The following is a 25,868-nucleotide window of genomic DNA, read 5'->3' as shown; positions in this document are numbered from 1 at the left end:
ATATAATTCTTTTAAAACTACTATTGAGCTATCAATCATGTGAGTTGGTCCCCCTCTCAGCCACTACTTTTTTCAAAATCCTGATGTACATTTTCTGTTGTTGTTCTGAAAATGGCTATTAGTGTTATGCAAAATTATATTCAAGCTAAATATTGTTTTTATTTTAACATTTTAATGTTATTTTTTTAATACATATAAGCACAACATAAGCCTGTCTTTATGATCATTAGATGTCATTGAAATATTAGTCAGTGAATTAGATTATTGGTTTAAACCCTGCATATTATTATAACACATTTTTTGCACATTAGAAAGTTTAAACCATGAGTAAATAAAGACGTAAGGTAGAATCATCTTTTACATACAGTAAATTTGGAATTGTTATGGGATGGTGTTGCAACTTCCAGTCTGTTAGAGTTGCTTGAGGCTCTTGAAATAAAACCTCTGAATATTAGAGTTGCATTTCTGCCTCAAGTGAAGGGTGCATTAAATGTTTAATTATTCAACAGCACATCCTCAGTTATTCCTTAAAGAGATATGGAATGGAAACCGTGTCATCCTTTACTCACCCTTCACTTCTTTTTTCTTAAGAAGGTATTTTGAATTTCCATATTACTTTTCCCTACTATGGATGAAAATGTGTACTGGTTTCCAAAATTCCTCAAAATATATTTCTTGTGTACCATTTTTTTTGGGTGAACTACTCTTTTAATTATAGCACAGTACTCTTAAATGTTTATTTCTAATTATCCTACAGGCAAATCTGAGATGTTCATTATTTTCATGAACTATACAAGTAAATTAGCTGTAAGTGCCTCAAGAAACTGTATTTACCAGATTTTTGTTTTTAACTTAACAGTTCAAAAAAATAAAGATTAACAGTAGAAAATCATACTAGTTCACTGACTTTACTCATTTGCTGATGAGGTAAGATGCTGGGGCTTATCGAAAGGTCAGTTGTAGCTGTTAATCCTTTTAAAAAATGCATTTTCTTTGATTTGAAAGATTCAGGACAAAATAAGTGCTCATAGAAAGGACTGATGTTGAATTTCAGTGTGAGTGTTGGATAGCCATTGAATTACCTGTAAATTGAATGAATTGTATCCAATACTCCTCTAACGCAGGAAACGTTTGGTATAGATGAAGGTGATGAAGCATTGTCCACATCTCAGGTTTGTGTATGTTTGTGTAAGCTTCCAAAAGCACCTCAGAGTGTGGAACTTTCTCTTTGTACTGGTTTCATCACCGTCCTTTTTTATCAGAGTGCAGTAAACACACAGGGCGTGATTAACAGGTTGAGTTAAACTAGGGCTGCACACATAATTCAGAAATGGAGGATTCTCATTTTCAAGATTAGCAAATCATAAAGTAAAATCAGCATTCTAATTTTGGCTACTTCATACAAATCAGATCATTAACCATTGTGTCAACAATCCACTTTGTGTAAATTTACTACTCTTTCGTTGTGTGAGTGCCTATTTTTGACTTAACTTTCATCATAATGACATTTTTATCACAAAGCCATTATACCTTATAATCATGCATTCTTGATTGTTGATGGTTTTTTCTGTTAGGAAGAGTTACATTTTTTATTTTATTTTATTTTTTTACTGTTGATCATCGGTTGCAGTGTCCTAGTGTTAAAATGGCATTTTAAAAGATGTACAACCAACAGTCTCTGAGGTTTTCACTAAAACTACTAAGCAACCTCCCACGGAAGAAGTGATTGACAGGTGGTAATTTGTGTGCAAATTATCTTTATTTATTTATGATTTATTTATGGGTAAAACAAAGACCATGCGGGTCAGGTTGAAACTGTAGGCTACGCATAATTAATTTGGATTAATTAATTATTCATAAATAGTTGATTCACCTCCGCCTATGATGATGATGCCATCGTCCATCGGGATGTTTCACATTAGACATCGTACGATGCCAAACTGGTCGACATTGCCCAACCCTACTTTTTATGTTCCATATAAAGGACAGAAACTTTTTTTGCATAGGCCTATCTAAAAGGTTAATTCTCCAACTGAAGATCAACAGTAAAAAGAATGCTTGATTATTAGGTGGTATGGCTTTGAAATAAAAATGTCATTATAATGGAAGTAAATAGGGCAAAAACAGCCACCAACATAACAAAAGAATTGTACATTCGAACAGTACACAAGGGTTAAAACGGATCATTTAGAAAACAAGGTGAATAGATTTGTATGCAGATGCAGTTTTACAGCAATATTACATGTTTAAAATCAATTAAAAACATTTGTAGCAGTGTTTTTATATGAAGTAGTAGCGATGATGATGATATTAATGATTTAGATCTTGAAGAATAAAAGCTATTCCACAACAATAAATTCAGAAACCGTTTCAGCCTGCTTTGAATGTGTAGCTAGCTTCATGAAGCATGTGCCCATTCTCTCACCTCATACATAATGAATCAGTTGAGTTTTTATTGCACTTGAAATATTGAAAGGAAATGAGCAATTCTGATTTTTGTCATCATCATGCAGCCCTAGGTTAAGCCCACATTTTTTCGTATCAGCTTGACACTCAGGTGTGCAGTGTGGTGAAGTTTCTTTCCCGTTCTGCTGGAATTGTTGTTATGATCTTTCATCTATTTGTCCATCAGCATGAGTCTGAGCGTCTGCAGGCTCAGGTCGCCAGTCTTCGCAGTCAGCAGATTAAAGATGCAGAAAAACATCAGCTGGTCATCACCAATCTGAACAAACAACTCAAAGGGTAATTATTTGAAATAAGCTCCTGGGGCCTTATTACAGAAACATCCCGACTCTAATTCTGGTACCAAGTGATTCTTATTTGTTCGTTAATGCTGTGTCTATCTGTTTACTCAGACTGAGCAGCACACAGGAGTGTTTGGAGTCCTCGCTCATGGAAAAGGAGCACACGCTTGCCAGAACCTCAGAGAAACTAGAATGTATTGACAGTCTGAGAGAGGCATTAGAGGCAAAGGAAAAACAAAACCAGGACCAAGCAGACAGGCTTCTTCAGTCCGAACACAATGTGGGTAAATGGGAACTGCTAATGTATAGCTGTCCCAGAAAGCATTTTTTGTGTTTACAAGATGTCCACTTTATTTTAAGCTGCAATTCTCGCTGTTGATAAACTATTTGCTATGACTTTTGCCTCAGTAAACTCCCAATTTGCTGCTTATTGATAGTTAATTAAGGTAGTAGTCAGGTTTAGGTATTGGGTAGGATTAGGAATGTGGAATAAGATCATCAGAAGTATATAAATTATACATACAAATTAATCACTATTATTTTAATAATCGGCAGGTAATGAGCCACTAGTTAATAGTGAGAATTGGCACTTTAATTAAAGTGACTGTAAACATTAATTGCTAAAAGGGCTCAATTTGGGCTGTCAGTCAAAATCTTATAGATGTATAGCAATAATCTAAAAATAGACTAGTCATTACATAGGCAGCAATGGGTGACTACACATCTGAAACTTATTTCACATCGATGATGATATTTTCCACTTTCATTCAAAATTTTGTCTTGTTTTGATGTCTGATGAATTAGAATTTCTCTAAATTTGACATTACCTGGCGTTTGATTTGAGTAATGTTCAGTTGGGTTTCATTTTAGAAACTAGTGATAATATGTCTTCGGAATTTCAAATAAGACTGATAATAAATTAAAAGTGGTTTCTCAATTTTTGTTCAGAGCTGTATGGTGGATAGTAGAGCTGCACGATTCTGGCTAAAATGAGAATCGCAATTCTTTTGTTTAAAATAAAGATCACGATTTTCTTACGATTCTGTAGATGTAAAATAAAGGTTAGTATGAGTAGCCTATTATTATTGTTATTTCTCAAACATATGATAAAACCATAATGATACTATTATGTGCAGGTCTACTGTTGGTTAAAGTGCTAAATTTTGAATAGACTTTGAATGGTGGACTTGAATAGATTTTAAATATGTCCTGGTCATTAATGCACAGTAAAGTGATGACATCACAATACAACTATTTATAATTCTGATGTTGAATTATTACAGTATGTTTGAGACACATGCTTGTCATTTGTCATTGATTAAACGTTATTAATTTTTTTTTTCTACTGGTAAAATCAAACATTTGTCAATATCAGATTCTTTCTTGCATTATAGTCAACATTATATAGGCTATAGTAGTTATACTGACACTGGTAAACATTTATTCTCACCCACAACACTAAACATATTAAACGCTTGTCGTAATCATTTCTCTAAAATGCGATATGATTGTTTAAATGATGTGCTTGCTTTCGGTTTTATTTTCATTGCTAAGTGCGGTTCATACTTCCTGCACGGCTCCAAAATGATTACTCTGTGCCACAATCTAAATGTTATTTGCAAATTTATTGCCTGTTATTCACAGCCTATGTAGGTTCTGTTCACTTAAGTAGACTTCATTCACAGGCACGTGCGCCTTCTCTGGGGTAACTGCTCACGGTCAGCACACATCACTTTTGATTTCACGGCCGCGAATAGTCTACATTATTACATGAAGACAGAAATGACATTTTTACCATTTAGAGGTGTCCATGTTGCAACGTGCAACGAATGTAAAACAGTGTGAAGACTTGTGCGATGCTGGATTAAGATCGTCTAGGGGGTTGAATCGAGATTGTGATCTTTTTACGATTAATTGTGCAGATCTAGTATATAGCTGTATCTGTTACTTCTCTTGTCACAGACTTGTATGAAATTCTTAATTTTTTTAAACGCAAAAAAAAGTTATTTGGAAAAACATAGGATGCTGGTAACCATTGACTTCTATATTATTTGTTTTCCCTATTATGGAAGTCAGTGGTTACCCGTTTCTAGGATTCTTCAAAATATCTTCTTTTGTGTTCAATAAATAAAACAGAAAAAGTCAAAAATGTTTGGACCCACTTGGCATCAGTAAATAGTGAGTATGTGTTCTTTTTGGGTGAACTATCTATTTAAAGGCAATTTAAATATGTCATAATTCACTCACCCTTTACTTGTTCACCCTATTTGAGTTATTTTTTCTTTTATTGAAGACAAAAATTAATTATTTCGAAGAAAACAGATTTATGGTACCCAATGACATCCATAGTATTTTTATGTAACTTAATGGCTGCCATTGACCAGCACTTTTCAAAATAGCGTCTTCTTCAACTGAAGAAAGAAACTTCTTTAAATAAAGACCACATGAGGGAGGGCTTATGGTAAGGGCATTTAAAGCATGAAGAGTAAGAATGTAACACATTTAAGACACTATATATTTGTGATTTTTTTTTAAAAAAACTATAAGTAATTGAGGGTATTTTGTTTTGTAGCTGGCTGAAGTTAAAAAGACATGCAGCAATTTTGAGAAGGAAAATTCAGAAATGAAAGCGGCTGTTGCAGAACTAACTCTCAAACTCGGTGTGATGAAAGACAAGGTACAATCTTACAAACATGACCATTTACATCAATATTTTTTGTTTTGATTTTGTTTGATATTTATATTTTGACCTAATACATAATCGTATATATAGATGTTGTCTAAAGTATTATTTTCAATATTCTTTTTTTAGTCACAGAAACAAGATACAGCTATAGAATCATTACAGAGTGATTTGGTTCAAACAAATGATGAACTTGACAGACTGAACACAGTTCATTTGGAAGAAAGAGCACAGCTGGTTCATGACTTGCAGAGCTGTGAGCGCGAAATTGATAGACTTCAAGATGTCATCACTGACAAGGACAAAGAAATACTGGCTCTATCATCCAGCATGGCAGAATATTCTGAGCAGATCCATGAACTAAAACAAGAAATGAAGCTCAAAGAGGATGTGCTGACTAAAGTCGAAGAAAATGTTCAAATCTTTAGAGACCCGCAGCTTTCCGACCAGCAGTTCTTCAATATATTAATACCTAAGCTGATTGAACAGTTGAAGAAAACCGAAAGCGATCTAAAGGTGGCCAAAAAAGAAAGTGAGTCGAGGAGTAATGAAATTAAAGACTTTATAAAGCAAACAGAAGATGACAAGAAAATAATTCAGGATCTTCGCATGGAAATACAAAAGCTGCAAATTAATCTGAAAGAACCGCAGTCAGACGGGGAACAAGTGCATGAAAAAGATTTCCTCAAGGAAGAACGCAACAAGTTGCTTTCTGAAGTCAGCAAACAAAAAAGTGAGCTTCTGAGGTTTTCTAAAACAATCGAGGAGCAGGTTGCCTGTCAAGAACAGCTTAAGCAAGACATCCAAGACAAGTCAGAGGTAATCTTTTCATTGGAGCAGAAGTTAAAGATTGTTCAAGAGGAGCTAGTAGTTGAGAGGGATCGATTTAACTCAGAACTCACGATTCGAGATGAAGCCAAAGAACACCTTGAGAAAAGTTTGTCTTGTGAAATTGATAGTGTTAAATCTGTAAAGAATGACAACCAGAAACTTAAAGAGTCACTTGAGCAGAATTTGGGAGAGCTTGCAAGCCAAAAGCAGCTCCTGGACAGTGCTGCGATCGAAATACAAGCCCTGCAAGATCAGAATTCCAGCTTAATTTTTCAAGTCAAAAGTCTCGAAAGTGACAATTGTCATTTAAGGGTTGAAATTGAGACTAGAGTCCAGTCTCTCTCTGATGTTTCAGAAGAAAAGAAGAGATTGTTAAACAAAATATCTCAAATTGAACTGCAGCTTTCAGAAAGTGTTAAAACAATAAGTGACTTTCAGAGAGATAAGGAAGAGCTATATCTTAGAGAGGCTGACTTGAAGAAAGAACTTGAAAAAAACAAACAGTCTATAACTGAGATTTCATTAGAAAAAGATGGTGTTGTAGAGCTTCATAATGCGTTGATTAAACAAAATCAACAATTGCAAGAAATATTGGACGAGAAACAAAAGGAAGCGCTTGTATTAACCCAGGCCGTATCTGACTTAAATAACAAGATCACGATAACTCTTAAGGAAAATGAAAAACTTGCTTCTCAAATTGTTAGTCTGGATGAACAGAATGGTTCCCTTCAGAGACAAATAAATGAACAGATGAAATCACTTACAGAAACAACAAAGGAGAGAGAGACTTTACAAAACAAAATCCAGTTTTTCGAGACACAGGATGTGGAAAACCATAAAATTATAGAAGGCTTACTTAAGGCCAAAGAAGATTTGCTTTTGCAAGTGGAGGAGCACAAAGTTATTGAACAGAAACTGCAGGCCAATGCTGAGATGTTACAGAAGAAGTCTTCAGAATGCACAGACCTCACACAAGGTCTCAGCGAGACCAAAGAAGAAGTAGATCACCTTAAAAGGAAACTCGAATCCTCCAATTCCGAAGTTGTTAAGTGTAAAAATATTATGCTCGAAAAAGAAAAGATCTTAACAGACCAACGTATGCAAATTGAAGCTTACCAGCAGCAGTTCAAGCATTTACAAGATAACATATCTGTACTTCAAGAACAAGCTTTTAAACATAAATCAGGCCTGACAGAGAAAGACACTCTGCTGCAGAAAGAATCAAACGCATGTGTTTTACTTCAGAAGGAACTTGGTCATGAAAGAGAACTTGTTTTTACCTCTCAACAAGAGATAAGCTCTCTGAAAGTGGAGTGCTCCAGACTGAACCAGGCTTTAGAAGAGAAAGAAAACACTTTAAGAGAGAAAAACCTTGAATGCCAAAACCATTTAGAGGAACTGTGTAAAAGAAATGAGACATTGGTTTCACTTACTAGTCAACTTGGTCTTATGAATGCAAGCATAGCGAAGCTTGAATCTGATAATGCAAACTTAAAGGACACTTTAGAGAGGCATCTATCTGAAAGTGCAAGACTCAAAGAGGAGCTGATGCAGAAACAAATAGAGCTTGTGGAATATCAGGACAGTGGTCAGGCAATGAATGATCAAAACAGTATAATTAAATCAGAACTAAAGAATTCAATGACAGAAATGGTTAGACAAAAAGAGATGATCACTTCACTACAAAATGAGTTGGAGAGCAAAAGAGTCAAACTGGGATCTTTGGAAGAGAAGTTCAAATCGGAGCACTCTCAGCTTGAAGCTTTACAACTTACTCTGCGGGACAAAGAAGATGTTTTCCAGACACAGGAGATGCATGTAAATAACATGCAAGCCAAACTGTTGGAAAGTGAGGGCCAAATCAAACAGAGAATCTTAAAGCTTCAGGAAGAGAATCAAAGTTTACGGACAGCTTTGGAAGACAAAGATAAAGAGTTTTCTTTGGTTAAGACAACATTATTGGCACAATCGGAGGCTTGTGAATCTAGACTGAAATCAGAAATGGTTGCGACTGCTCAATTTCAGAGAGAGATACAAAACTTACAAGAAAAAATGAACCAGCTCATAAGCATCATTACTGAAAAGGATTCCTTATTGATGCAGGAGAAAGAGAAGTATATGTGCTTGCAAAGTAGTGCATCAGAACTGGAAAGCACAGTTTCACAACTGAACTGTCAAATAAAGCAATTAACCTCAGAAATCAAACAACTCAGGGAAACACAAACTAAGAAGGAACAAGTGACATTTGCTGCTCAATCGCAGATGCAGAAACTGGATGAACTCTACAAGAATCTTCAACAGGAATGTGATTTGACTAAACAAGAGCTGCTGAAAGTTTTAAATGAAAAATCATTAAAGGAAGAAGAGGTCCGTAAATTGATCCTGGAAAAGGAAGACATCCTCAGAACTTCCAGTTATCAGATTCAGACAACTCAGGATCAACAACACAACTGGCGATCTACCACCATGAATAAAGTGGAGGAAGTTCAGGCAATGGAGAAAAAGAAACTTCACAAGATGGTAAGTCCTAGATGTGAAACAAATGTTGGATAAAATAAGGACAGTATTAAAATTTTAAATATCTTGTTCTTGACTCGTTGTTTTCAAACTTATTTTTTCTCTAAAGTGAAGAACAAGTAATAACTTAATTTGAAGTATACCAGGTATATGCCTTAATTATACTGTATGCCTTCTAGACAAAATCTTCCCCAAAGACAGGGAAGTTTAATGCATGATTCTAATTTGAGTTGTCTTGCTTGGAGGTCAGAAAATCTGGGATATCTTTAAAGGGCTATTGACAAGAGTTTAGGTTTGATGAGCCTTTACATTATGTCTGCCTTGTTAATAACCTGTAGGACCGTTTTTAACTTCCAGAACAGTAGCCACTCAGTTAACCATTAATTCGATTAGGAGACAAGGTGCTTTTAATGACACCTTTATTTCAGTTTTTCGAAAACAAATAATTGACATTTGTCTGCGTATCTGCAGGAGTTTATGGCTTTGCAGGGTAAAGAAGCATCTTCAGATCAATGGGTCCAGTTGAATGGCCATCTGCAGCAATGCCAGCTAGAGATTCAGCAAAGAGAATGTGGCCTCCAACAGCTCAACATCAAGGTATACATCCTAATATGTCACTTGGAAATTAATGTAGTCTTATATTTACTGGATTGAGTTTGTTATGTGTATTGAATATGTTTGTGCATGTATTATATTTGCACTAGTTGCAGCAGACAATTGAAGAAAAAGAAGGGGTTTCCAGGATGCTCAAAGACACACAACAGAGTGTTAGTGAGCTCCAGAATCGCTGCTATTGGCTGGAGAGACAAGTTCAAAACCAGTTGTCACCCACACAGGTGACTATATGGGTATTTATTTGAATATAGATCTGAAATACTCTAGCATAACTACTATGATCATTTTATTTTCCATTAAACATTATTTTTAAATCAAAGACAAGCTAAGGAAATTACACTTACTTTAAGGGTAAAACCTCTACATTTACAACATTTTAATTCCACATATTTGGATTTGGGTCAAATGAGAGAGTCACTTGAATATTTGTATTACAGCACACTTTTGATTCCAGTTTTGCATTTAAAAGTTAAGCTAAGGTTTTATAAGTTTTGTTTGTAATAAATGGTGTTTTTTTATACTTATATTTAATTTTTATTTCTTCTTCTGCTCTTAGTTGCATGTTTTTTGTAGTGTGAGAGAAACTAAATTACACGTTTTGAATGTTTGTAAGTGTTTTGTTTCATTTAGAGATCTTCTTTTAATATAAATAATTTGACTAAAAAATGACACCAATGCAATGTGTACTTAAAGGAATACTTCACCCAATAGTGGAACTTGTCTGTTAATTTACTCATCCTTAGGCTATTCATGATGAAAGTTCCTTTTATCTTTAGTTGAACATCAACAAATATTTTTTTAGCTACAACCATGGGCTCTTGTAATTTATTTTTAGTTTTGACTCAATGTAATCTTTAGAGGTCCCAGTGTACAGCAAACATGAAATCGAAGACAAACTCAAATGAAGTAATTTCGAACAAAGTTTGGCCAAAAAAATGTTAGCCTTCGGTGAGCATTTTGAACTGCTGAAATAACCTCAAAGCTAACTTTTGGGCGAGTTTGTTTTACTTACTAAACACTTTTGAGCTTCCGTTGGCAGTCTCAATCACACTATCAGTGGGTGTGTTCTGGAACTCTGATTAATTCCTATCTCATATTCAAGGAGGTCAAGCAGGAGAACAACATCCAACACAATAATACTAAGTTGGCAAAATGATTACACTGGAGGGTCGAGTAGCAAAGCTGGTACAGATCTATCCATACTTGTGCCATTGATCATGGAGAGACTTTAAGGACTCAGAAGGGGTCACACCAGATGAGAACCACCACCAATTTATATCACATCTTATAAAGTTCTAAAAATTGTTCCATTTGGGGTCACTCTACAGCAAATAGAAAGCAATATAAAGAGGTGACATGATGCGGTGGTGCTACTCATGTCACATTTTTATGAAACTGTTTATGTGTGTTTAGGTGTATATGCAAGTAGCGTGACATATTTACAACCCCACCTGCTGCAGCACTGGGGTATCGGTAGGTTTAAACACCGGAATACCAACACCGGCTTTTCAAACATATTTTTGCCTTTAATGGAAAAATGAAAAATAATTTAGTTTGTACTGGGGACTGTAGTCAGGTGGTATTTATTTGGAAAATTTGCTTAAACTATTGGTGCTTGGCCTCTAAAGCGGAACAGGTACAAAAGGACCTTAAAATAAAATGAGAATTAAATCTGTAAGAGGTTTAAGTCTGCTTGTTTCTCAGCAGGGTTCAGTCTACGGAGAAGTTCCACCAGGAGCTCCTCAGGAACCAATCAGTTCCACTGTCAACCAAGTTGGATCAGACAGCAGAGATCTCAGGATGAGGTTTGTCTAAGAAATTCACTAATAACTGCATACAATATTCATATCTGTAAGCACATTTTACCTTCTTTTGCAAGGTTTGTCGAAAGTTCAGGTGAATAATGATATGTTCATGAAAATGTTTATATGCAGTTTTATACGGTTAATGATTGAGACTCAGTGTTTTTAAATTTTCATTCATTAGATTTCTTTTCTGCTTAGTCCCTTTATTAATCTGGGGTCACCACAGCAGAATGAACTGCTAACTTATCTAGCATATTCTTTACGCAGTGGATGCCCTTCCAGCTGGGACCCATCTCTGGGAAACATCCATACACACTCATTCACGCACATTCTCTACAGACAATTTAGCTTACCTAATTCACCTGTAGCGCATGTCTTTGGACTTGTGGGGTAACTGAAGCACTCGGAGGAAACCTATGCAAACACGTGGAGAACATGCAAACTCCAAAGCCAACTGACCCAGCTGAGGCTTGAACCAGCGACCTTCTTGCTGTGAGGCAAACGTGCTACCCACTGCGCCACCGTGCAGCTGTTTTTAGATTTTAGATGTGTGAAATTCTCATTGTTTGTCTTTTTTTTCTTCTGAATGTTTCGTCCAGGCTTTCTGAGGCAGAGATTCACCTGTCACAGTTAAACTCTAGATTAGAGGAGGAAAGATCAAGAAGAGAGGTCGCAGAAGAAGCTTTGCGGTTGACAGAACAGAGAGTTGTAAGGTAATAAAAGCTCTTTAATGAATATTTCAAATTGTGATAACACCGTATACTTTATTAAAATAGCTAATGTCATTATAGTCTACTTATGATTAGTTTCACACTACAGGTTTGAGATGAATTAAACTTTAAACACCAAAACTGAAAATTCTGTCATCATTTTAACTTCAAGAAACCTCTTTTTTCGGAATAGGCTCATTTTACAAGTCACCTAGATTTAAAAGGTCCACTTTTACCATTTTTGAATACACTCAGAATATGGCGGGAGCATTTTAGCTTAGCGTAAATCATAGAATCAAAAATAAAATGTTGCTATTTTCTAGGTTGGTGTGGCTAGGAACTATACTATCATTTTGGTGTAATGATCAAGGAGATTTGCTGCAGTGCCATGGCCAGTGATATTACGCAGAGCTTGAAAATAGTCCCCAGCTAGGTAACAGCCCTGCATAATATCATTGCGAATGGAAGATGCTAATATATGAGAAGCTTATGGTCTAATCCAGAAAAATCATATATGCTAAGCTAAACTAGTGCTCTCATCAGACACAGAGATTGGCTGAATGGATTAAAAAATGGTAAAACTGAACCGTTAAACTCAAGGGAAATTGTAAAATGTGCAGATTCTTTCCTATTTTAAACACGAAGGAAGATATTTTGCAGAAAACCTGTAACCATTGACTTCCATAGTACTTAAATTATTCAAACTGTCTTTATTGTATGCATGTTACAGTCAGTCCTTGAGTTAGACCACCTGAATAGGGTGACACCGTGGGTGATGTCTGTCTCTATTTGTAGTACACAAGTTATGGTTTAGCTGTGACAAACACTGCCAGTCTGAATGTGTGTGCAGCTTCTGCTCTGCATATTCACACTTTCTGCACTTCTGCTTCTCTGCTAGCACATCCAGAGTGAAATAGGCGTAAAGCCACGGTCACTAGCGTTTGAGCAAAAAGGGGCAGAATAAAACAAGATAATTTAACTCTGATAAAACAAACAATTGCTCCATATTTAAAATTTCTACATAGACGGTTCATTCTTTTTTTTTTTTTTATTGGTCTCACGTATTCACTTGATGCAATATCGCAGGTCAGAGGTTATTAAACCTGAACTTTCGAAAGCAGTAACATGTGAAACATTTCCAGTCTGCTGCATTCTCATACATTTAAATGCAAATAAATGGAGTGAAAAGTGCAGTCCGAGTGCAGCTTAAATTTGACATTTCCAGATACAAAAGTAAGTTAAAAAGAAGAAAAAACAATGCTAATAAATACCCTGGTTGTGCTGTAAAACTATCAAATGTCTTCTCCAAAAATCTCTCATTCCCAAAATGATACTAGTCTTTATATCTAAACTGAAATCTCCGATGATCAGACAACTATTTATCTTATGAAAGAAATGGAGAGTGTAGTGCAGGGGAGCTCAACCCTGTTCCAGGAGGTCTGCCTTCCTACAGAGTTCAGCTCCAACCCTGATAAAACACACCTGAGTCTATTAATTAGGTCCTCAACAGCACTTGATAATTAAAGACAGGTGTGTTTGCTAGGGGTTGTAGCTGAAATATGCAGGAAGGTAGATCTCCAAGAACTAGGTTGACCACCCCTGGTGTAGTGCATCCTAGTGAGCTCAACTTAAATGTGTAAAATGAACAAATAGTTCTCCTATATGGCAGTTGAGATGGTATTTCCAACTAAAACTAGTGGTATGCCTACAAACTTTAATTTCATTGCTCCTATATAAGCAGTTCTATGGAAATCTCTTTTTCACATGATTAGGAAATATCAGTCATTAATATATGGGGGAATGTACCCAGGTCAAGGACTACTGTTGATCATGATATGAAAGAAATATCTTTATACTGTACTTATTCAAAGTTATTTTACTGCTAGCTTGACTGTGCTAGTGTTTTATACACCATTTGATATGCGTTGTTGTGTTTCTTTCAGCATGGAGGCAAATCAGTCAAGGCGTTCTCAACCAGACTTCAGTATACAGCTGGAAAAAGATGAAGAACAGTTTGAAGAACTTATTATTCGCCCAAACCGACGCCTATTTATGCACAAGGTACTGTATGTCTGAATAAATGTATGAAGTTTCCACATAGGGGTGTGTGTGATATAGCTACAATTGTAAAATTATAATTTATTATTATTATTAATTTTTAATAATAACAAAAATTAACGTTTTGCTGGCTTTAACCCAGAGATTTTAAATTAACTCTGGAGCACATGCGGCTGTAAAACATACATGCAGCAAACAGGAATACACACGATAAATCAAAGTGTCAGTTTGATAAATTTCTCTGGAGAAAGAGTCAGTGCAGTTCACTTGTTTTTTGAAGATTAAGCGCTGTCGTCATCAGAAATATTATCAATTTAAATGTATTTAGAAGCCAGAAATACATATCAAAATATTGAGAAAGCAAATATTATTTCAGCAGTTTAACAATGTAGGTTTATAAACAGTCCAAAAGACTGTCATTTATGCATTAAAGCAAACTTTATTTACTTATATTTAATAGTTTACTGTAATATTAAAGCTATTAATTTATTTTAAAATCTGACAATCGCTAACTTGATCTGGCTTGGCAAAACATGCCTCTAGACTCTCAAGATGTGTTCTGCTTGCGTTTTGCAAAGTGAGTAGTTATGTTTCCATCCACAGATGCTAATTAGACATAAGCAAAACTGTAATATTGCATAAAAAATTTGCTAATAAAACAACATTTCCATCCAATAATTTGTCACTTTATGATAAACGGGCAACAAAAGAACAACAAAAAAAGGAATTTGCTGTGGTAGGAAAGTACCTGCACCTCAGATGAAATGCAATAAATGCACGGTGGCATTTGGAGCCATGAGACCACTCTTGGTGGACTTTGTCTAAGGCATTTCATAATGGCAAAAACAACATTTCAGACTGGTTTGTCCATTAATGCTGTCCTAAGGCACCCATTTTTATCACATGTTCTCCTAAATCAAAATCTCATGACTTTTTTTGATGCATGTACTTATTCTGTAATAAGTTTATTATTATTTATTCTGTAAATGTGTTTCCATTGTAGTTTATGCATTTTTATTTCTTATCGGAGAATAAGTTTATTAAACTATATATTTTATATGTTCATTTTAAAATGTATGCATTTTCATTTAAGCATTTTTAAATTCAAATCCATTCCTGGCTTGATATTGAAGCAATGTGATCATTCTGCAGAGAACTACAGTTGCAACAAAAAGAAATAAAACTGCAAACTTCCTCGAGCCAGCCTTGTCATTGATCACTCTTCATGTCTTCTTGTTTGTCTGTCATTAGTGTAGTCAGAAAGTGTTTGTCTTTAATTGTGATTTAGATGAAGATAAGTCTACAAATTATGAGTAATCAAGCCAGAAATCCAGGTAATTCCAAAGGGTTCACAAACCGTTTTCTCGCAACTGTACCTCATGAATCTAAATTTTCTGATTTATGCTTGCATTTAAATTGAGGTTATGTGGTAATGCTGGATGGCTGTTTTGAGTGTGACTAAATTTCTTGCGACACTTTTTCAGATGAAAAGCGGGGTTCACTTGTGTCAACGTTGGCTCAAAGGAAGAAGCACATACAGCTGTTCAAGACTCCTAAAATCCAGAGCCAAATCCCGCTACTTATTCATCGGGTACATTCTCATGCTTCATGTGCTGGTTTTCATGTGCCTCGGTTCATCTCTATGAAGAGCAATTCTCACCAAATCACATTTGCACAAACAGACTTAATTAGTGGATCCAGAAGCTTCCGCTCTAGATAAACAGTGTAGGAGTGTCTGTTTATACGCTGGCTCAGTTGATTTAAAGTGGAATGGTGTCAATCATAAACTGGAAGCTGCTGTATCACGACACTGGTTTCCACACACACTTCAACACCAGCGTTTAGAAGAAGAGGTACGCAGATTTTAGATGATCTGATGCAACGGCTATGCACTGAAATCTTAAATTTAGTTAAGCTATTATGTTTTTCATGAGCTGCCCTGTAAAATAGAATTGAAGATGAATGTCAATCTTGTTTGTCTGCACTGTAAATGAACGGGAGATTTAAAAGTAATTTATGATGTTGTATCTGTAAAGAGAGAATATGGAGTTTTATTTGTATGCTTAATACGTGTGATGTTTTGCAGGCCTTTAAGCAAGGAGACTAACATTGTTAGAAGCTTTACACATATGCTTTAGTGGGATTCTGATTATTGGAATGCAGAAACACTGGATTTATACCATGATTTTTGAGTTATTTTGCTTGTTGAATGATTTACTATGGAACTGTGATTTGTGTGTTTGCTGAGCTACAATGTAAGATTATTTTGCAAATCTGTCACACTACTCTATTGTGCAATACAATCTGTAAATGGAGTGTATGAGGAAAAAGAGTGAGTCTTTGTTTAATTAAACTACTGAGATTTTCCATGCTTTGTGTTTTGTTGTTGTTGTTACATTTATTCATTTTTCCTTCGGGTTAGTCCTTAATTTATTTGGGGTTGCCTGGGAACATTTTACACTACAGCAAATTTAGTTTATGCAGTTCCCCTATATCTTATATCTTTGGACTAAAGCAAACAGAAGGAACTCACGCGAACATGGGCAGAACACCCAAACTTCACACAGAAATGCCTCTTGGTGAATCGAACCAGCGACTTTCTTGCAACATTGCTAACCACTGAGCCACTGTGCTGCCTTGTGACATTTGTATTATTAATTTAACTGATTCTTTGTTTTTCTCCCATATGTAGCTCAGGGTGCGCATTGACTATAGTAACAATTAGGCCCACGTGATTTGTTTCTAAACCAGAAATCTCAAATTGAAAGGTTGCGATTATTTTGATGCTCTATTAAATGTGATAACAAGCATATAGTTGTTGACGGTACGTCAGCACATTATCCTAAACTATATGAAAAATTTAACAATCTAAACGTGAAGGTTTTATTGTCGACCTTTTGACTTTAGAATTATTTGTGTTCTTTGCACTTTAATTGTCAAAAATGCTTGGTATCATTTCAACCTTAATGCAGGTTCTCGTCTGTGTTTAACTGATATGATATATTGTTCTTTAGTTTGTTTTGATTTTTAAAACATTGTGTATAAATAATTTATTTTATTTAAGATACTCTAGCTATTTTCTTAATTTGTCATGACAACTGACTTTGTTAAAAAAAACAGAAACAATGTTTAAGAGGTTTTAAATAAGCAGTTGCATAGTGTAGCATATTCTGTTATTATGCTTGGTTTTTCTTTGGCTCTGTTAAAACCATCACACAAACCTGTGCACTTATGAAACGGTAGTTAATCACAATTTTGATCAGAAAAATGGCAATTAGATACAATGTTGTATTTGCCTTTGTAGTTGCAACACAGCACGCTCTATTCTGATTCGTGGGCAAAACAAAGTTTTTTTTGGTGCACAAAAGTGTTCTTGGAGATTCATATGATCACAGTTGAATCACTGTTTGAACCACTGTGAAGTTGCATGGAATGTTTTGAAATATATATATATATATATAAATATATATATATATATATATATATATATATATATATATATATATATATATATATATATATATATATATATAAATATATACACATACATATATATATATATATATATATATATATATATATATATATATATATATATATATATATATAAATATATACACATACATATATATATATATATATATATATATATATATATATATATATATATATATATATATATATATATATATATATGTGTGTATATATTTATATATATATATATATATATATATATATATATATATATATATATATATATATATATATTTTTTTTTTTTCCTCTGGACTTTGAACATCTCTGGACCATCTTGCCTATAGAGGATGAGGGTTCATGGCAATCCCAAATTCCAACTGCAATGTTAAACCAATGAGATTTGCTTTAGTTGACCACTAGCCCTATTGGGTCCTTGAGTGAGTCAATGATATTTTAAAGATGTCATATTCTAGAAATTACATATTTTGAATGATTAACTTTTCTTTTAAAGAATTGCCAAAGAGGCATTTTTTTTTACATTGTGTAAACGGTGTCAAAGTTATAAGTAAGGGTTGTGTGACCAGATGTATCTGCCATTGGTATTGTGTGTGTGTGTGTGTGTGTGTGTGTGTGTGTGTGTGTGTGTGTGTGTGTGTGTGTGTGTGTGCGCGTGTTGCTTTTATTATCAATTTCGAAACAATATTGGCTAATGTTAAAATAACAATTACAACCAAAAACTATCATTTGTATTTGTACATTTTTTTTTGTGCATAATATTAATACTTCCTAAAACGAATTGAAAACTGCACAAAATATAGATTGTCAAACATAAAACTAATTAAATGTTTAATGTAATAATAGGTGAAAACGATTCGGCAATATACCAACTCCTTAATTTGTGCATTTTTGTACTTGATCAAAACATGGAGCTCATGTTTACTCACAAAGGTCAACAAATGATTACACTTCCGCATTTTCTACCACAACAGAATTTTATTAGCAAATACAGAAAACCGAGGCGTGATCTTTCCCATCAACACAACACAGTGCGTAAAGCTGAAGGAGAAATGAGGTATTACACAGTGAATTTTGCTACCTCAAAATGTTCAATACTCTGTTCAGCTTGCTAGACTTTCACTATATAAATAAAAACGCAGGATTTCTCCACATGCAGAGGACATACGACACCACTGTTCAAAATTAAAACAATGATTAACAAGACGCAGATACAATGCCAAAGACAGGTATTGCATAGGTGAAAACAAACACAATGAATAACTGGTAAAACAACAAGTGTAGGTGTTTTTCTTCCACAAAGCTAAAGTTACTGTTCAAACAATAAATATATCACAGAAAAAAACAACAACATAATCATTCCATCTGTTAGCCTTCAAACTGTTCTTTTTTTACAACGATTGAAAAGGACTAAGAAATATGATGAAGATAATATTAAAGCATGGCTTTGGATATATTTAGCTTCTAGTTGTGTTAAACAAAATGGCAGCAGCGTGTTCATTTGTGCGCAAGTCATATTTAGAGCATTCAAAAAGTATTCAGACTTCTTTCACATTTCTTATTATTTCATCTAGTGGTCAAAATGCAGTCGTGCGTACAGGAAATATTGTAATCTGGGGGATGTTCTAAATGAGGATGAAAATGCAGATTTCACTCACTGACTAATAGAAAAGCTGCCATGTTTGAGAGTGATTTCTTTGTGAATTCAAATTCACTGATGTGACCGCACGCTATTGCTTCAAATAATTCATTCTCATATCAGTCTGCACAAAGGGTGAAAACTGAGGATGTCTGAATTCTTTCTGAATGCACTGTAAGTCTTTTCGAAGGGCAGACACTTTACTTTGTGAAAGGCTTTACAATCGTTTGTCATTCAGTAATAAACATCTCAAAGTGCTGCTGAAGACACAAAAGCCTTAAATGAAAGTGCTTAACATTTTTAACAAATGTCAAATATAGTTTATAGGGCACTGATAAAATGTGCTGCTTCGAGTGGCATGATTTTCTTTCAACCATTACACTGTAAAAAGCTATTAGTTGACTTTACTTTAAAAAGTGAGTAAGCTCATTTCCCTAAAATTATTAAGTAAATGAACTAGGTCCATAATTATAAAACATAAAATATCATATTAACAGTTACAATGGGTTTACAATTTTGTTTAATGATCCTATATTATGCATTATAAAAGGTTAATATTTTGGTTTGGGGAGTGCCCAACAACACTGCATGCAAGGTCAAAAGGAAAAAACAAACATTTTTGTTGTCTAATAATTTGCATTTAAATTATCGTAATGAATCCCATATGACTTTGATGATGTGAGTCATTTTCTAAACCCTTCCATTACATGATGCTAATCTGCGATGGTTGGTCCCATGACCCAGTCTGTTGTGATTGGTCTACTGCGTGCAGCGCATGTTGGAAACAGCTAAAGATTCATTTGATTTATATTAGTCGACTATTTTTTGAAAGTCAATAACTTTATACACAGACAATGTTTAGGTTTAAAACTCAAATGTACACTTAGAGCAGTGTTACACACTGCATGGAAGGTACTTTAAAAAGAAATCAATAATAGTGACACTTTAAGTAAAGTCAACTTGTTGCTTTTAAGGCAACGAGTTTACTCAGGTAATTAATCGCTTTACAGGGTACCTGTGGCAAAAACAAGAGGATCAGGAAGCAATTTAATCTGCCCTGCAACCTTATAGCTGAGCTCCACTGACACAAACCTAACTGCTAACTAATAAAACTAATAGCTCGTAAAACTAGCTGCTCACTAACTGCTCGCCACTCCAACCTTTTGAAAGCATTTAACAAATTTCTAATGACATGAAATACTTCACTAATCCTTCACACCCATGTTATTAAAATTCACTCTTACTTGCTTACACAATGTGAGGTATATTAAAACACTTTCAGCACGAAAGCTAACTTCAGTATAACAGCCTATTTTATTAAGGTCTGGGCTTTATAGTCATCAACTACCTGAAAATATTTGGTTTTGTTCCAAAAAAATACATCTTAAAAAGTTGTCATCTGATTCAAAAATAAACTTGGAAATGTTGGAAGTGTTCTTCACAGTAGATATGTATTTGGTCTAACGTAAGGAATATATTTTAAATATTTGATTTTATATACATATACATAGGTATAGATATTTTTTGACGTATATTCATTTGTTATCTCCGGTTATCAATGTACAATAACCTGCTGAAAATAACACCCCTGATTTATATTGAGGGGATTGTTTTGTGATAATGACTCTACATTATCCTACTTACTGAACAGCTGCCAAATAAATAGATTGAAAATATGTGTAAAACAAGACTGGAACGACTTGAAGATTATGTTGAAAATGACAGCAACTAACATTTATATGCAGCACCAGCTAGTCCTACAGCAAGATTAATTCATAGGAATCCCATGGCAATTCATAGCTTTTTTATTTACCGGCTAATTTGAACATTTCTATTCACACATTTTAGTATTATTTGTTCATTCCAAAGTAATTTAGGGACACGTCGTACATTTCTTAATTTGAACAAATTGGACACTTTTCTAACAACATGTAAAATAGTTACTCTTCCTCATGAGATCGGTTCAACCAATTATTTGATGGCAATAATTAATCTATCCCTCAGCCATCTACAGTATTCCTCTTTTGTTCCTTTTTACAACTCGACAAACTCTTCAGAGCCACATCGGTGTCATGCTGTCATGCAAATTCCTTTCTTAAAAAAAACAAAAACTATATAGACATACAGTGCATGCATATTTACTAGGCAATTCAATATTCTGATCAAATTATTTTTTTCCCAAGCACATTTTTCTAATTTCAAATATCATTACAATAAAGCTTGTAATTAAAAGGTGATTTGTAGATGTTGCTAACAAATTGGACTTTTGTAAAAGCCGTGCATTATCTGCAACACTCAGTGCCACCATTTTCTCCATCTGCAACTGGTACATGGAGTCCCCGGAGGTGCAAGTGTCAGGTTCTCTGAGGCTTTGCTAGTTTATAAAGACTGAAAGACAAACCCCTGTTAATAGAAAAATCAATACATTTGTCACTATTGAGATTTGAGAATGACCCTTGAGTAATGGTGCTTTTAAGCACATGAGTTAGACTGACCTTTTAGGATATCTCCTCAAATAACTGCTAATTTCTGAACAATTCTTTAAACAGCAGTATAAGGGGAAGAGATGCTCAGGAGGCACTCAAACTAATCTGTCCATTAAATATTGAAAAAATCCATAACACTTCAGCTTGTGGTGTTGTTGGGCTTTAGCCTTATCTTAGCAGCACCTGACTCTGTACTTTGGAAAGTGTTACGTAGGATGAAGTGTAGACAGGGAAATGGTGGCACTGGAGACTACAAGGTTGTTTTCCCACTTCATCCTCCACCAGTCTTATTGCAGTTAAGTGGACAGTTCACCCTCAAATCTTTTAAATTATTTGAAGATATTTGGACGAATATTGGAAAATGGTAGCCATTGTCTTCCATAGTATTGTTTATTCCTAATATGAAAGTAAAGCAGTTTTATACAACAGCCTACATCTATTCTTCTTAACTTGTATTTTTACATTTTTAACAGTTGAGTTGTATTAAGTAGTAATTATCAGATTTCTTCAAAAAAAAAAAGTGATTTTTAAACACTGAAAGTAAAATACAAATTGGTGTATTTGTTTCCCGAGGGAGAAAAATAGTGTGAACAATTCATACAGTAGATGCACAAGGCTTAGACAGCAAGACACCACAGGGGCTCTGTATTTTTTCTAGAAGGTCTGACTTATTATTAGGGATGTCAAAAACAATCTTTCTCCAATGGAGCCTAAACACTTACAGCCACATTTTGATGTGCAACAGTGACGCTGAAGCGATATGATTACACTTGTTCTGAAGGGTAGGAAGCACACTGAGGATTATGTAATAATTACACAATATCCTATTACAGCACATGCAGTGAAGCTGAAGCCAAAAAGGATCATGTGCTGCTCAATTCAATGAACACAGGATGGGTTTTGTTTCTGTGGCCATCCATGTAGAAGGCTGCCTTAGCTAAACAGTGCTTTACACCTCAAATTACATTCCTCAACTAGTGGTCGTACATCTGGCATCCATTTCATTTTCCATCTACTGACACTGGTAAAACAATGACCAACAAACAATGAACGTGTACGATTTACGTATATGCTACATACGGTTTGCATGTAAGGTCAGTAGTTCCCTCGAGGTGCACTGTTGGCGACAATACTAATCCTACTATGGCGAACGCTTAGCTCATGTTTATTACTGTACCCAGTCCCTCATTGGATCGCTCGCCTAATGAATATTCATGAGCCAAGGGTCGTCATAGCGGAACGGCTGACACGCGCATTAAATAAAATGGATCCAGCCGTTCTCCCATTCCCTCGGAGGAGAAATTTTAAATCTGTGGCGTCTTACTTTATAATTATTCCCACTGTTGTTATCCCAAAATTCACAACCTCCTACGCAGTACTTGATGGCAAACTGAAGTGTTCCTCCAAACTCCAGAAAGGTCGGGGTGATGATTTTGAAGCTGAACTGGTCGGTCTCCCCGTCATTAGAATGGGGGATGTAAAAGGCCAGAATATCCGTATAGGACGTCCAGTTATTCAAGGTGTACCTCAAATAGACGCTTTTCTCGAAAGCCAGGTTGAGAACGCGAACGACCCCCGAGATGCAGAACTCATCAGCATGAACAGACTCCAGCAACACCTTTCCTGCACTGACTCTGTCCTGGAAGTCAGGCAGGCATCCTGGGTTTGTAAAGAGCAGCTCCATAAACACAGACTGGCTTGACGTGTTGTCGAAGTTATTCAAGTGGAAAGCTCTGGCTTTTTTGAATCTGTCAATAATGCGGTCTGGAACCTCAGGCATATCCGTGTCATCAAAGTGCTTGACAGAAATCAGATCCAGTCCCAGAGAGTCTGCGAATCGCACCTTTTTTTGACTGCTTGGGCTCCGGCTTCTAGCGATTTCTAATTTGGCCCTTTCAGCCGATGTCGGGAGAGACTTGCACCTGCGGCGCTGAGTCGGGCTGTGTGGGGGCTTCAGGAACGACTCTCTCCCTCTCGGCTTTGTATTTACTACGTTGATTTGTAACGCTTCACAGTCTCCATTCTTGACCTCATCTTCCTCCATGTCGTCTTCTCCGTCCTCCAGCTTCTGCTCTGTCGCCAAGCTTCCGAAAAGCCCAGCGATACAACTGTAGTTTCTGGGGATGCAGTTCTTGGGAGGCAGCATTACCACAGTCTCAGCTTCCATAAGAGTCAGCAAAATCCTTTGAAAAATGTTCCGTCGTGATCTAACGTTAGATGTCCTTCCGCATCATAGGGCACTGGAAGCTGGCTGATAGTACTGCGGATGTCTGGACCAATCTTTGCCGAGATGCTGTTGCCGGCTGAATCCTACTATGGCGACGCCTCAGGTGCTGAATATTAATTAGGTCAAAATAACCTTCCTCGGTCGTGCGCTCAGAAAATACTTAATATTCATGAGCCAAAATAAGCGTTTTTAATTCGCTAGCGGACTGGCACTCATTACCATAGTCTATTTCAACCAATTACGAAAGGCTCATTTGTAGTTATTAATTCATGAGCCTTACCGTCACCAAGTTGATTTTTTTTCCAGGCTGACACGCCCCCTCAGCAACACGCTGTCCGTGAGCTCGATCACGTCTCGCTGTTGATGTAACCTTACACTGCAATGGGCAGTTCAAGGTAAAAGTCAAACGTTGGTTTGAAATGCTTTTGGACTACCGTTGTATTATTCATAATGCACGTTTGTCCCTCAGGTATTTTATTGTGTAAAACCTGAAACTATGAGAAGCAAAGTATGGAGAGTGCCTCTGTTTTGCATAGCTATTTTACGCATCACGTTATTCCTTTTCAAAACACACGATGACGATATTCTTATAGACTGCAAGATAAACAGAAGAAATGGCAACTGAAAACAGTAAGACTACCAAAACCAATGTAGACGCCGGCTTCTTATAAGTGCGCTCACGCCGACAAACAAGGCTCTTCTCTTTCCACTACGTCATTCTTTCACGGTTGACATGACAACATGACTCCAAACATCCGTTCTCTCAGTTTACTTCACCAGTGTAAGGCCCTTTAATGTATACTGTCTTTTAATATCCACCGTGAGTAGGCTATTCAAATTACGGTCATGTTAGTGCTGTCAAAATAACGTACGTTTATACTGTATAATGTATAAACACTTCTATTACATTTATCCGAAAACTTAAACAGTAGCCTAACGTTAACTTGTTAGAGTCAAAGTGATCTCCTTTTTGTTGTTTCTCAGGCTGTGATTGAAGCTGTCCAGGATGGATGTCTCTGCAAGCTGTGCGTCAGACGATGCTGATGCAGAAAAACAGTCGGCGAATATTGACAGCTCAAAAAGGAACTCTGAGTCTTCGGGCAGAAAGTATGTCAATGTGTTACTGGATCTCAGTGAAGAGGATTACTGCATTGAGAACAACGTGTATTTGTTGCAGAGCCGCACTGGCTGGGAAGACGCTGTGAGTCAAATGAACACGACATGAAACAGTTAATGTTTACACTGAAAATCCTGGATTATTTCAACTCCAACTGGGTTATTTTTATTTATAATTTATAGCTCACATTTAGTCCATATTTAACCCATATTTGAGTTGAAATTACTTAGCATTTTAGAGTGTATAGGTGAAACAAAGTAAATTGTTTGTTTGTTTGCTTTATTTATATAGCACTTTTAAAAACAACAGATGGTGACCATTTTTCCTAAACATACCTAATCATACACAGTTTTTTCAAATGTCTTTTTTTTTTTGTTCTTCCGAGCACAAATAATGACTACCAGGCGTTTCTTTTTTTCTTTCATTATTTACAATAAATCTAGATTATTACCAATGCAATGTAAACATGCAGAGCTGCACTAGCAGGGAAGATGCTGTAAGTCAGATCAACACAACATAAAACACAACTAATGTGTATATTCTATAAAAAGGAAACACTAGGTTATATCAACCCAAGTTTGAGTATAATACAGGCAAAACATACTGTTGGCTTAATCTTAAAGATTGTAAAGATTTATTCTGTAAAGATTGAACCAAATTTTTAGATTCTCTATATTTTAGCATTTTCAGTGTAGTTTATCTTATAAACATGCCACTAAAATAAACAAGATTTCTTGTGTTTCCCCTCCTTAACTTCTAATTACATTCTGTATAGGATATGCATACAATGTCATTTATTTATTTTTATTTTTTCTGATGACACAATTATCAGACATTGTTACCATTATTTATAATAAAATATAATCATATCACCCCTCCCCCAAATTCTAATAAATGGTCAAGCATACTTAGAACAAAACTCATAAGGTAGAATATGTTTATGTAA

The 25,868-nt window shown here is 35.4% G+C and overlaps 3 protein-coding genes across 13 annotated transcripts in view; 2 read left to right on the top strand and 1 right to left on the bottom strand.

The window, feature by feature from the left end:
- si:ch211-220f16.2 overlaps positions 1–16,330 on the top strand; it is a 51,674-nt gene extending 35,344 nt beyond the window's left edge. The window contains exons 12-22 of one of the 7 annotated variants that reach the window (XM_087293197.1): positions 1,125–1,172; positions 2,633–2,742; positions 2,856–3,024; positions 5,317–5,421; positions 5,557–8,778; positions 9,247–9,372; positions 9,480–9,611; positions 11,098–11,195; positions 11,795–11,908; positions 13,849–13,966; positions 15,448–16,330. In XM_087293197.1, coding sequence (XP_087149323.1) covers positions 1,125–1,172; positions 2,633–2,742; positions 2,856–3,024; positions 5,317–5,421; positions 5,557–8,778; positions 9,247–9,372; positions 9,480–9,611; positions 11,098–11,195; positions 11,795–11,908; positions 13,849–13,966; positions 15,448–15,609 — 4,404 coding nt within the window. In that variant the 3' untranslated portion in view covers positions 15,610–16,330. Of the gene's footprint in view, positions 1–1,124; positions 1,173–2,632; positions 2,743–2,855; positions 3,025–5,316; positions 5,422–5,556; positions 8,779–9,246; positions 9,373–9,479; positions 9,612–11,094; positions 11,196–11,794; positions 11,909–13,848; positions 13,967–15,214; positions 15,409–15,447 lie in introns of those variants that run through there. The other 6 variants (XM_087293196.1, XM_087293201.1, XM_087293200.1 and 3 more) reach the window with 6 other exon arrangements.
- A 2,081-nt stretch (positions 16,331–18,411) lies between these two features.
- LOC101883751 (protein phosphatase 1 regulatory subunit 3E) lies at positions 18,412–23,850 on the bottom strand. Its single transcript, XM_087293240.1, has one exon. It carries the CDS (start codon positions 23,743–23,745, stop codon positions 22,834–22,836), a length of 912 nt encoding a protein of 303 aa, XP_087149366.1. The 5' UTR covers positions 23,746–23,850; the 3' UTR covers positions 18,412–22,833.
- si:ch73-103b9.2 overlaps positions 22,863–25,868 on the top strand; it is a 4,870-nt gene continuing 1,864 nt past the window's right edge. Inside the window, exons 1-2 of one of the 5 annotated variants that reach the window (XM_087291404.1) lie at positions 22,863–24,200; positions 24,790–25,006. In XM_087291404.1, the coding sequence (XP_087147530.1) occupies positions 24,812–25,006 (195 nt within the window). In that variant the 5' untranslated portion in view covers positions 22,863–24,200; positions 24,790–24,811. Of the gene's footprint in view, positions 24,201–24,547; positions 24,674–24,789; positions 25,007–25,868 lie in introns of those variants that run through there. The other 4 variants (NM_001128400.1, XM_087291402.1, XM_087291403.1 and 1 more) reach the window with 4 other exon arrangements.

This window comes from Danio rerio, chromosome 18, assembly GCF_052040795.2.
Source record: "Danio rerio strain M-AB ecotype USA chromosome 18, GRCz13ab, whole genome shotgun sequence".
NCBI classification, from domain to species: domain Eukaryota; kingdom Metazoa; phylum Chordata; class Actinopteri; order Cypriniformes; family Danionidae; genus Danio; species Danio rerio.
The sequence above is the reverse complement of the archived record's forward strand: the minus strand, read 5'-3'. Positions and strand labels throughout refer to the sequence as shown.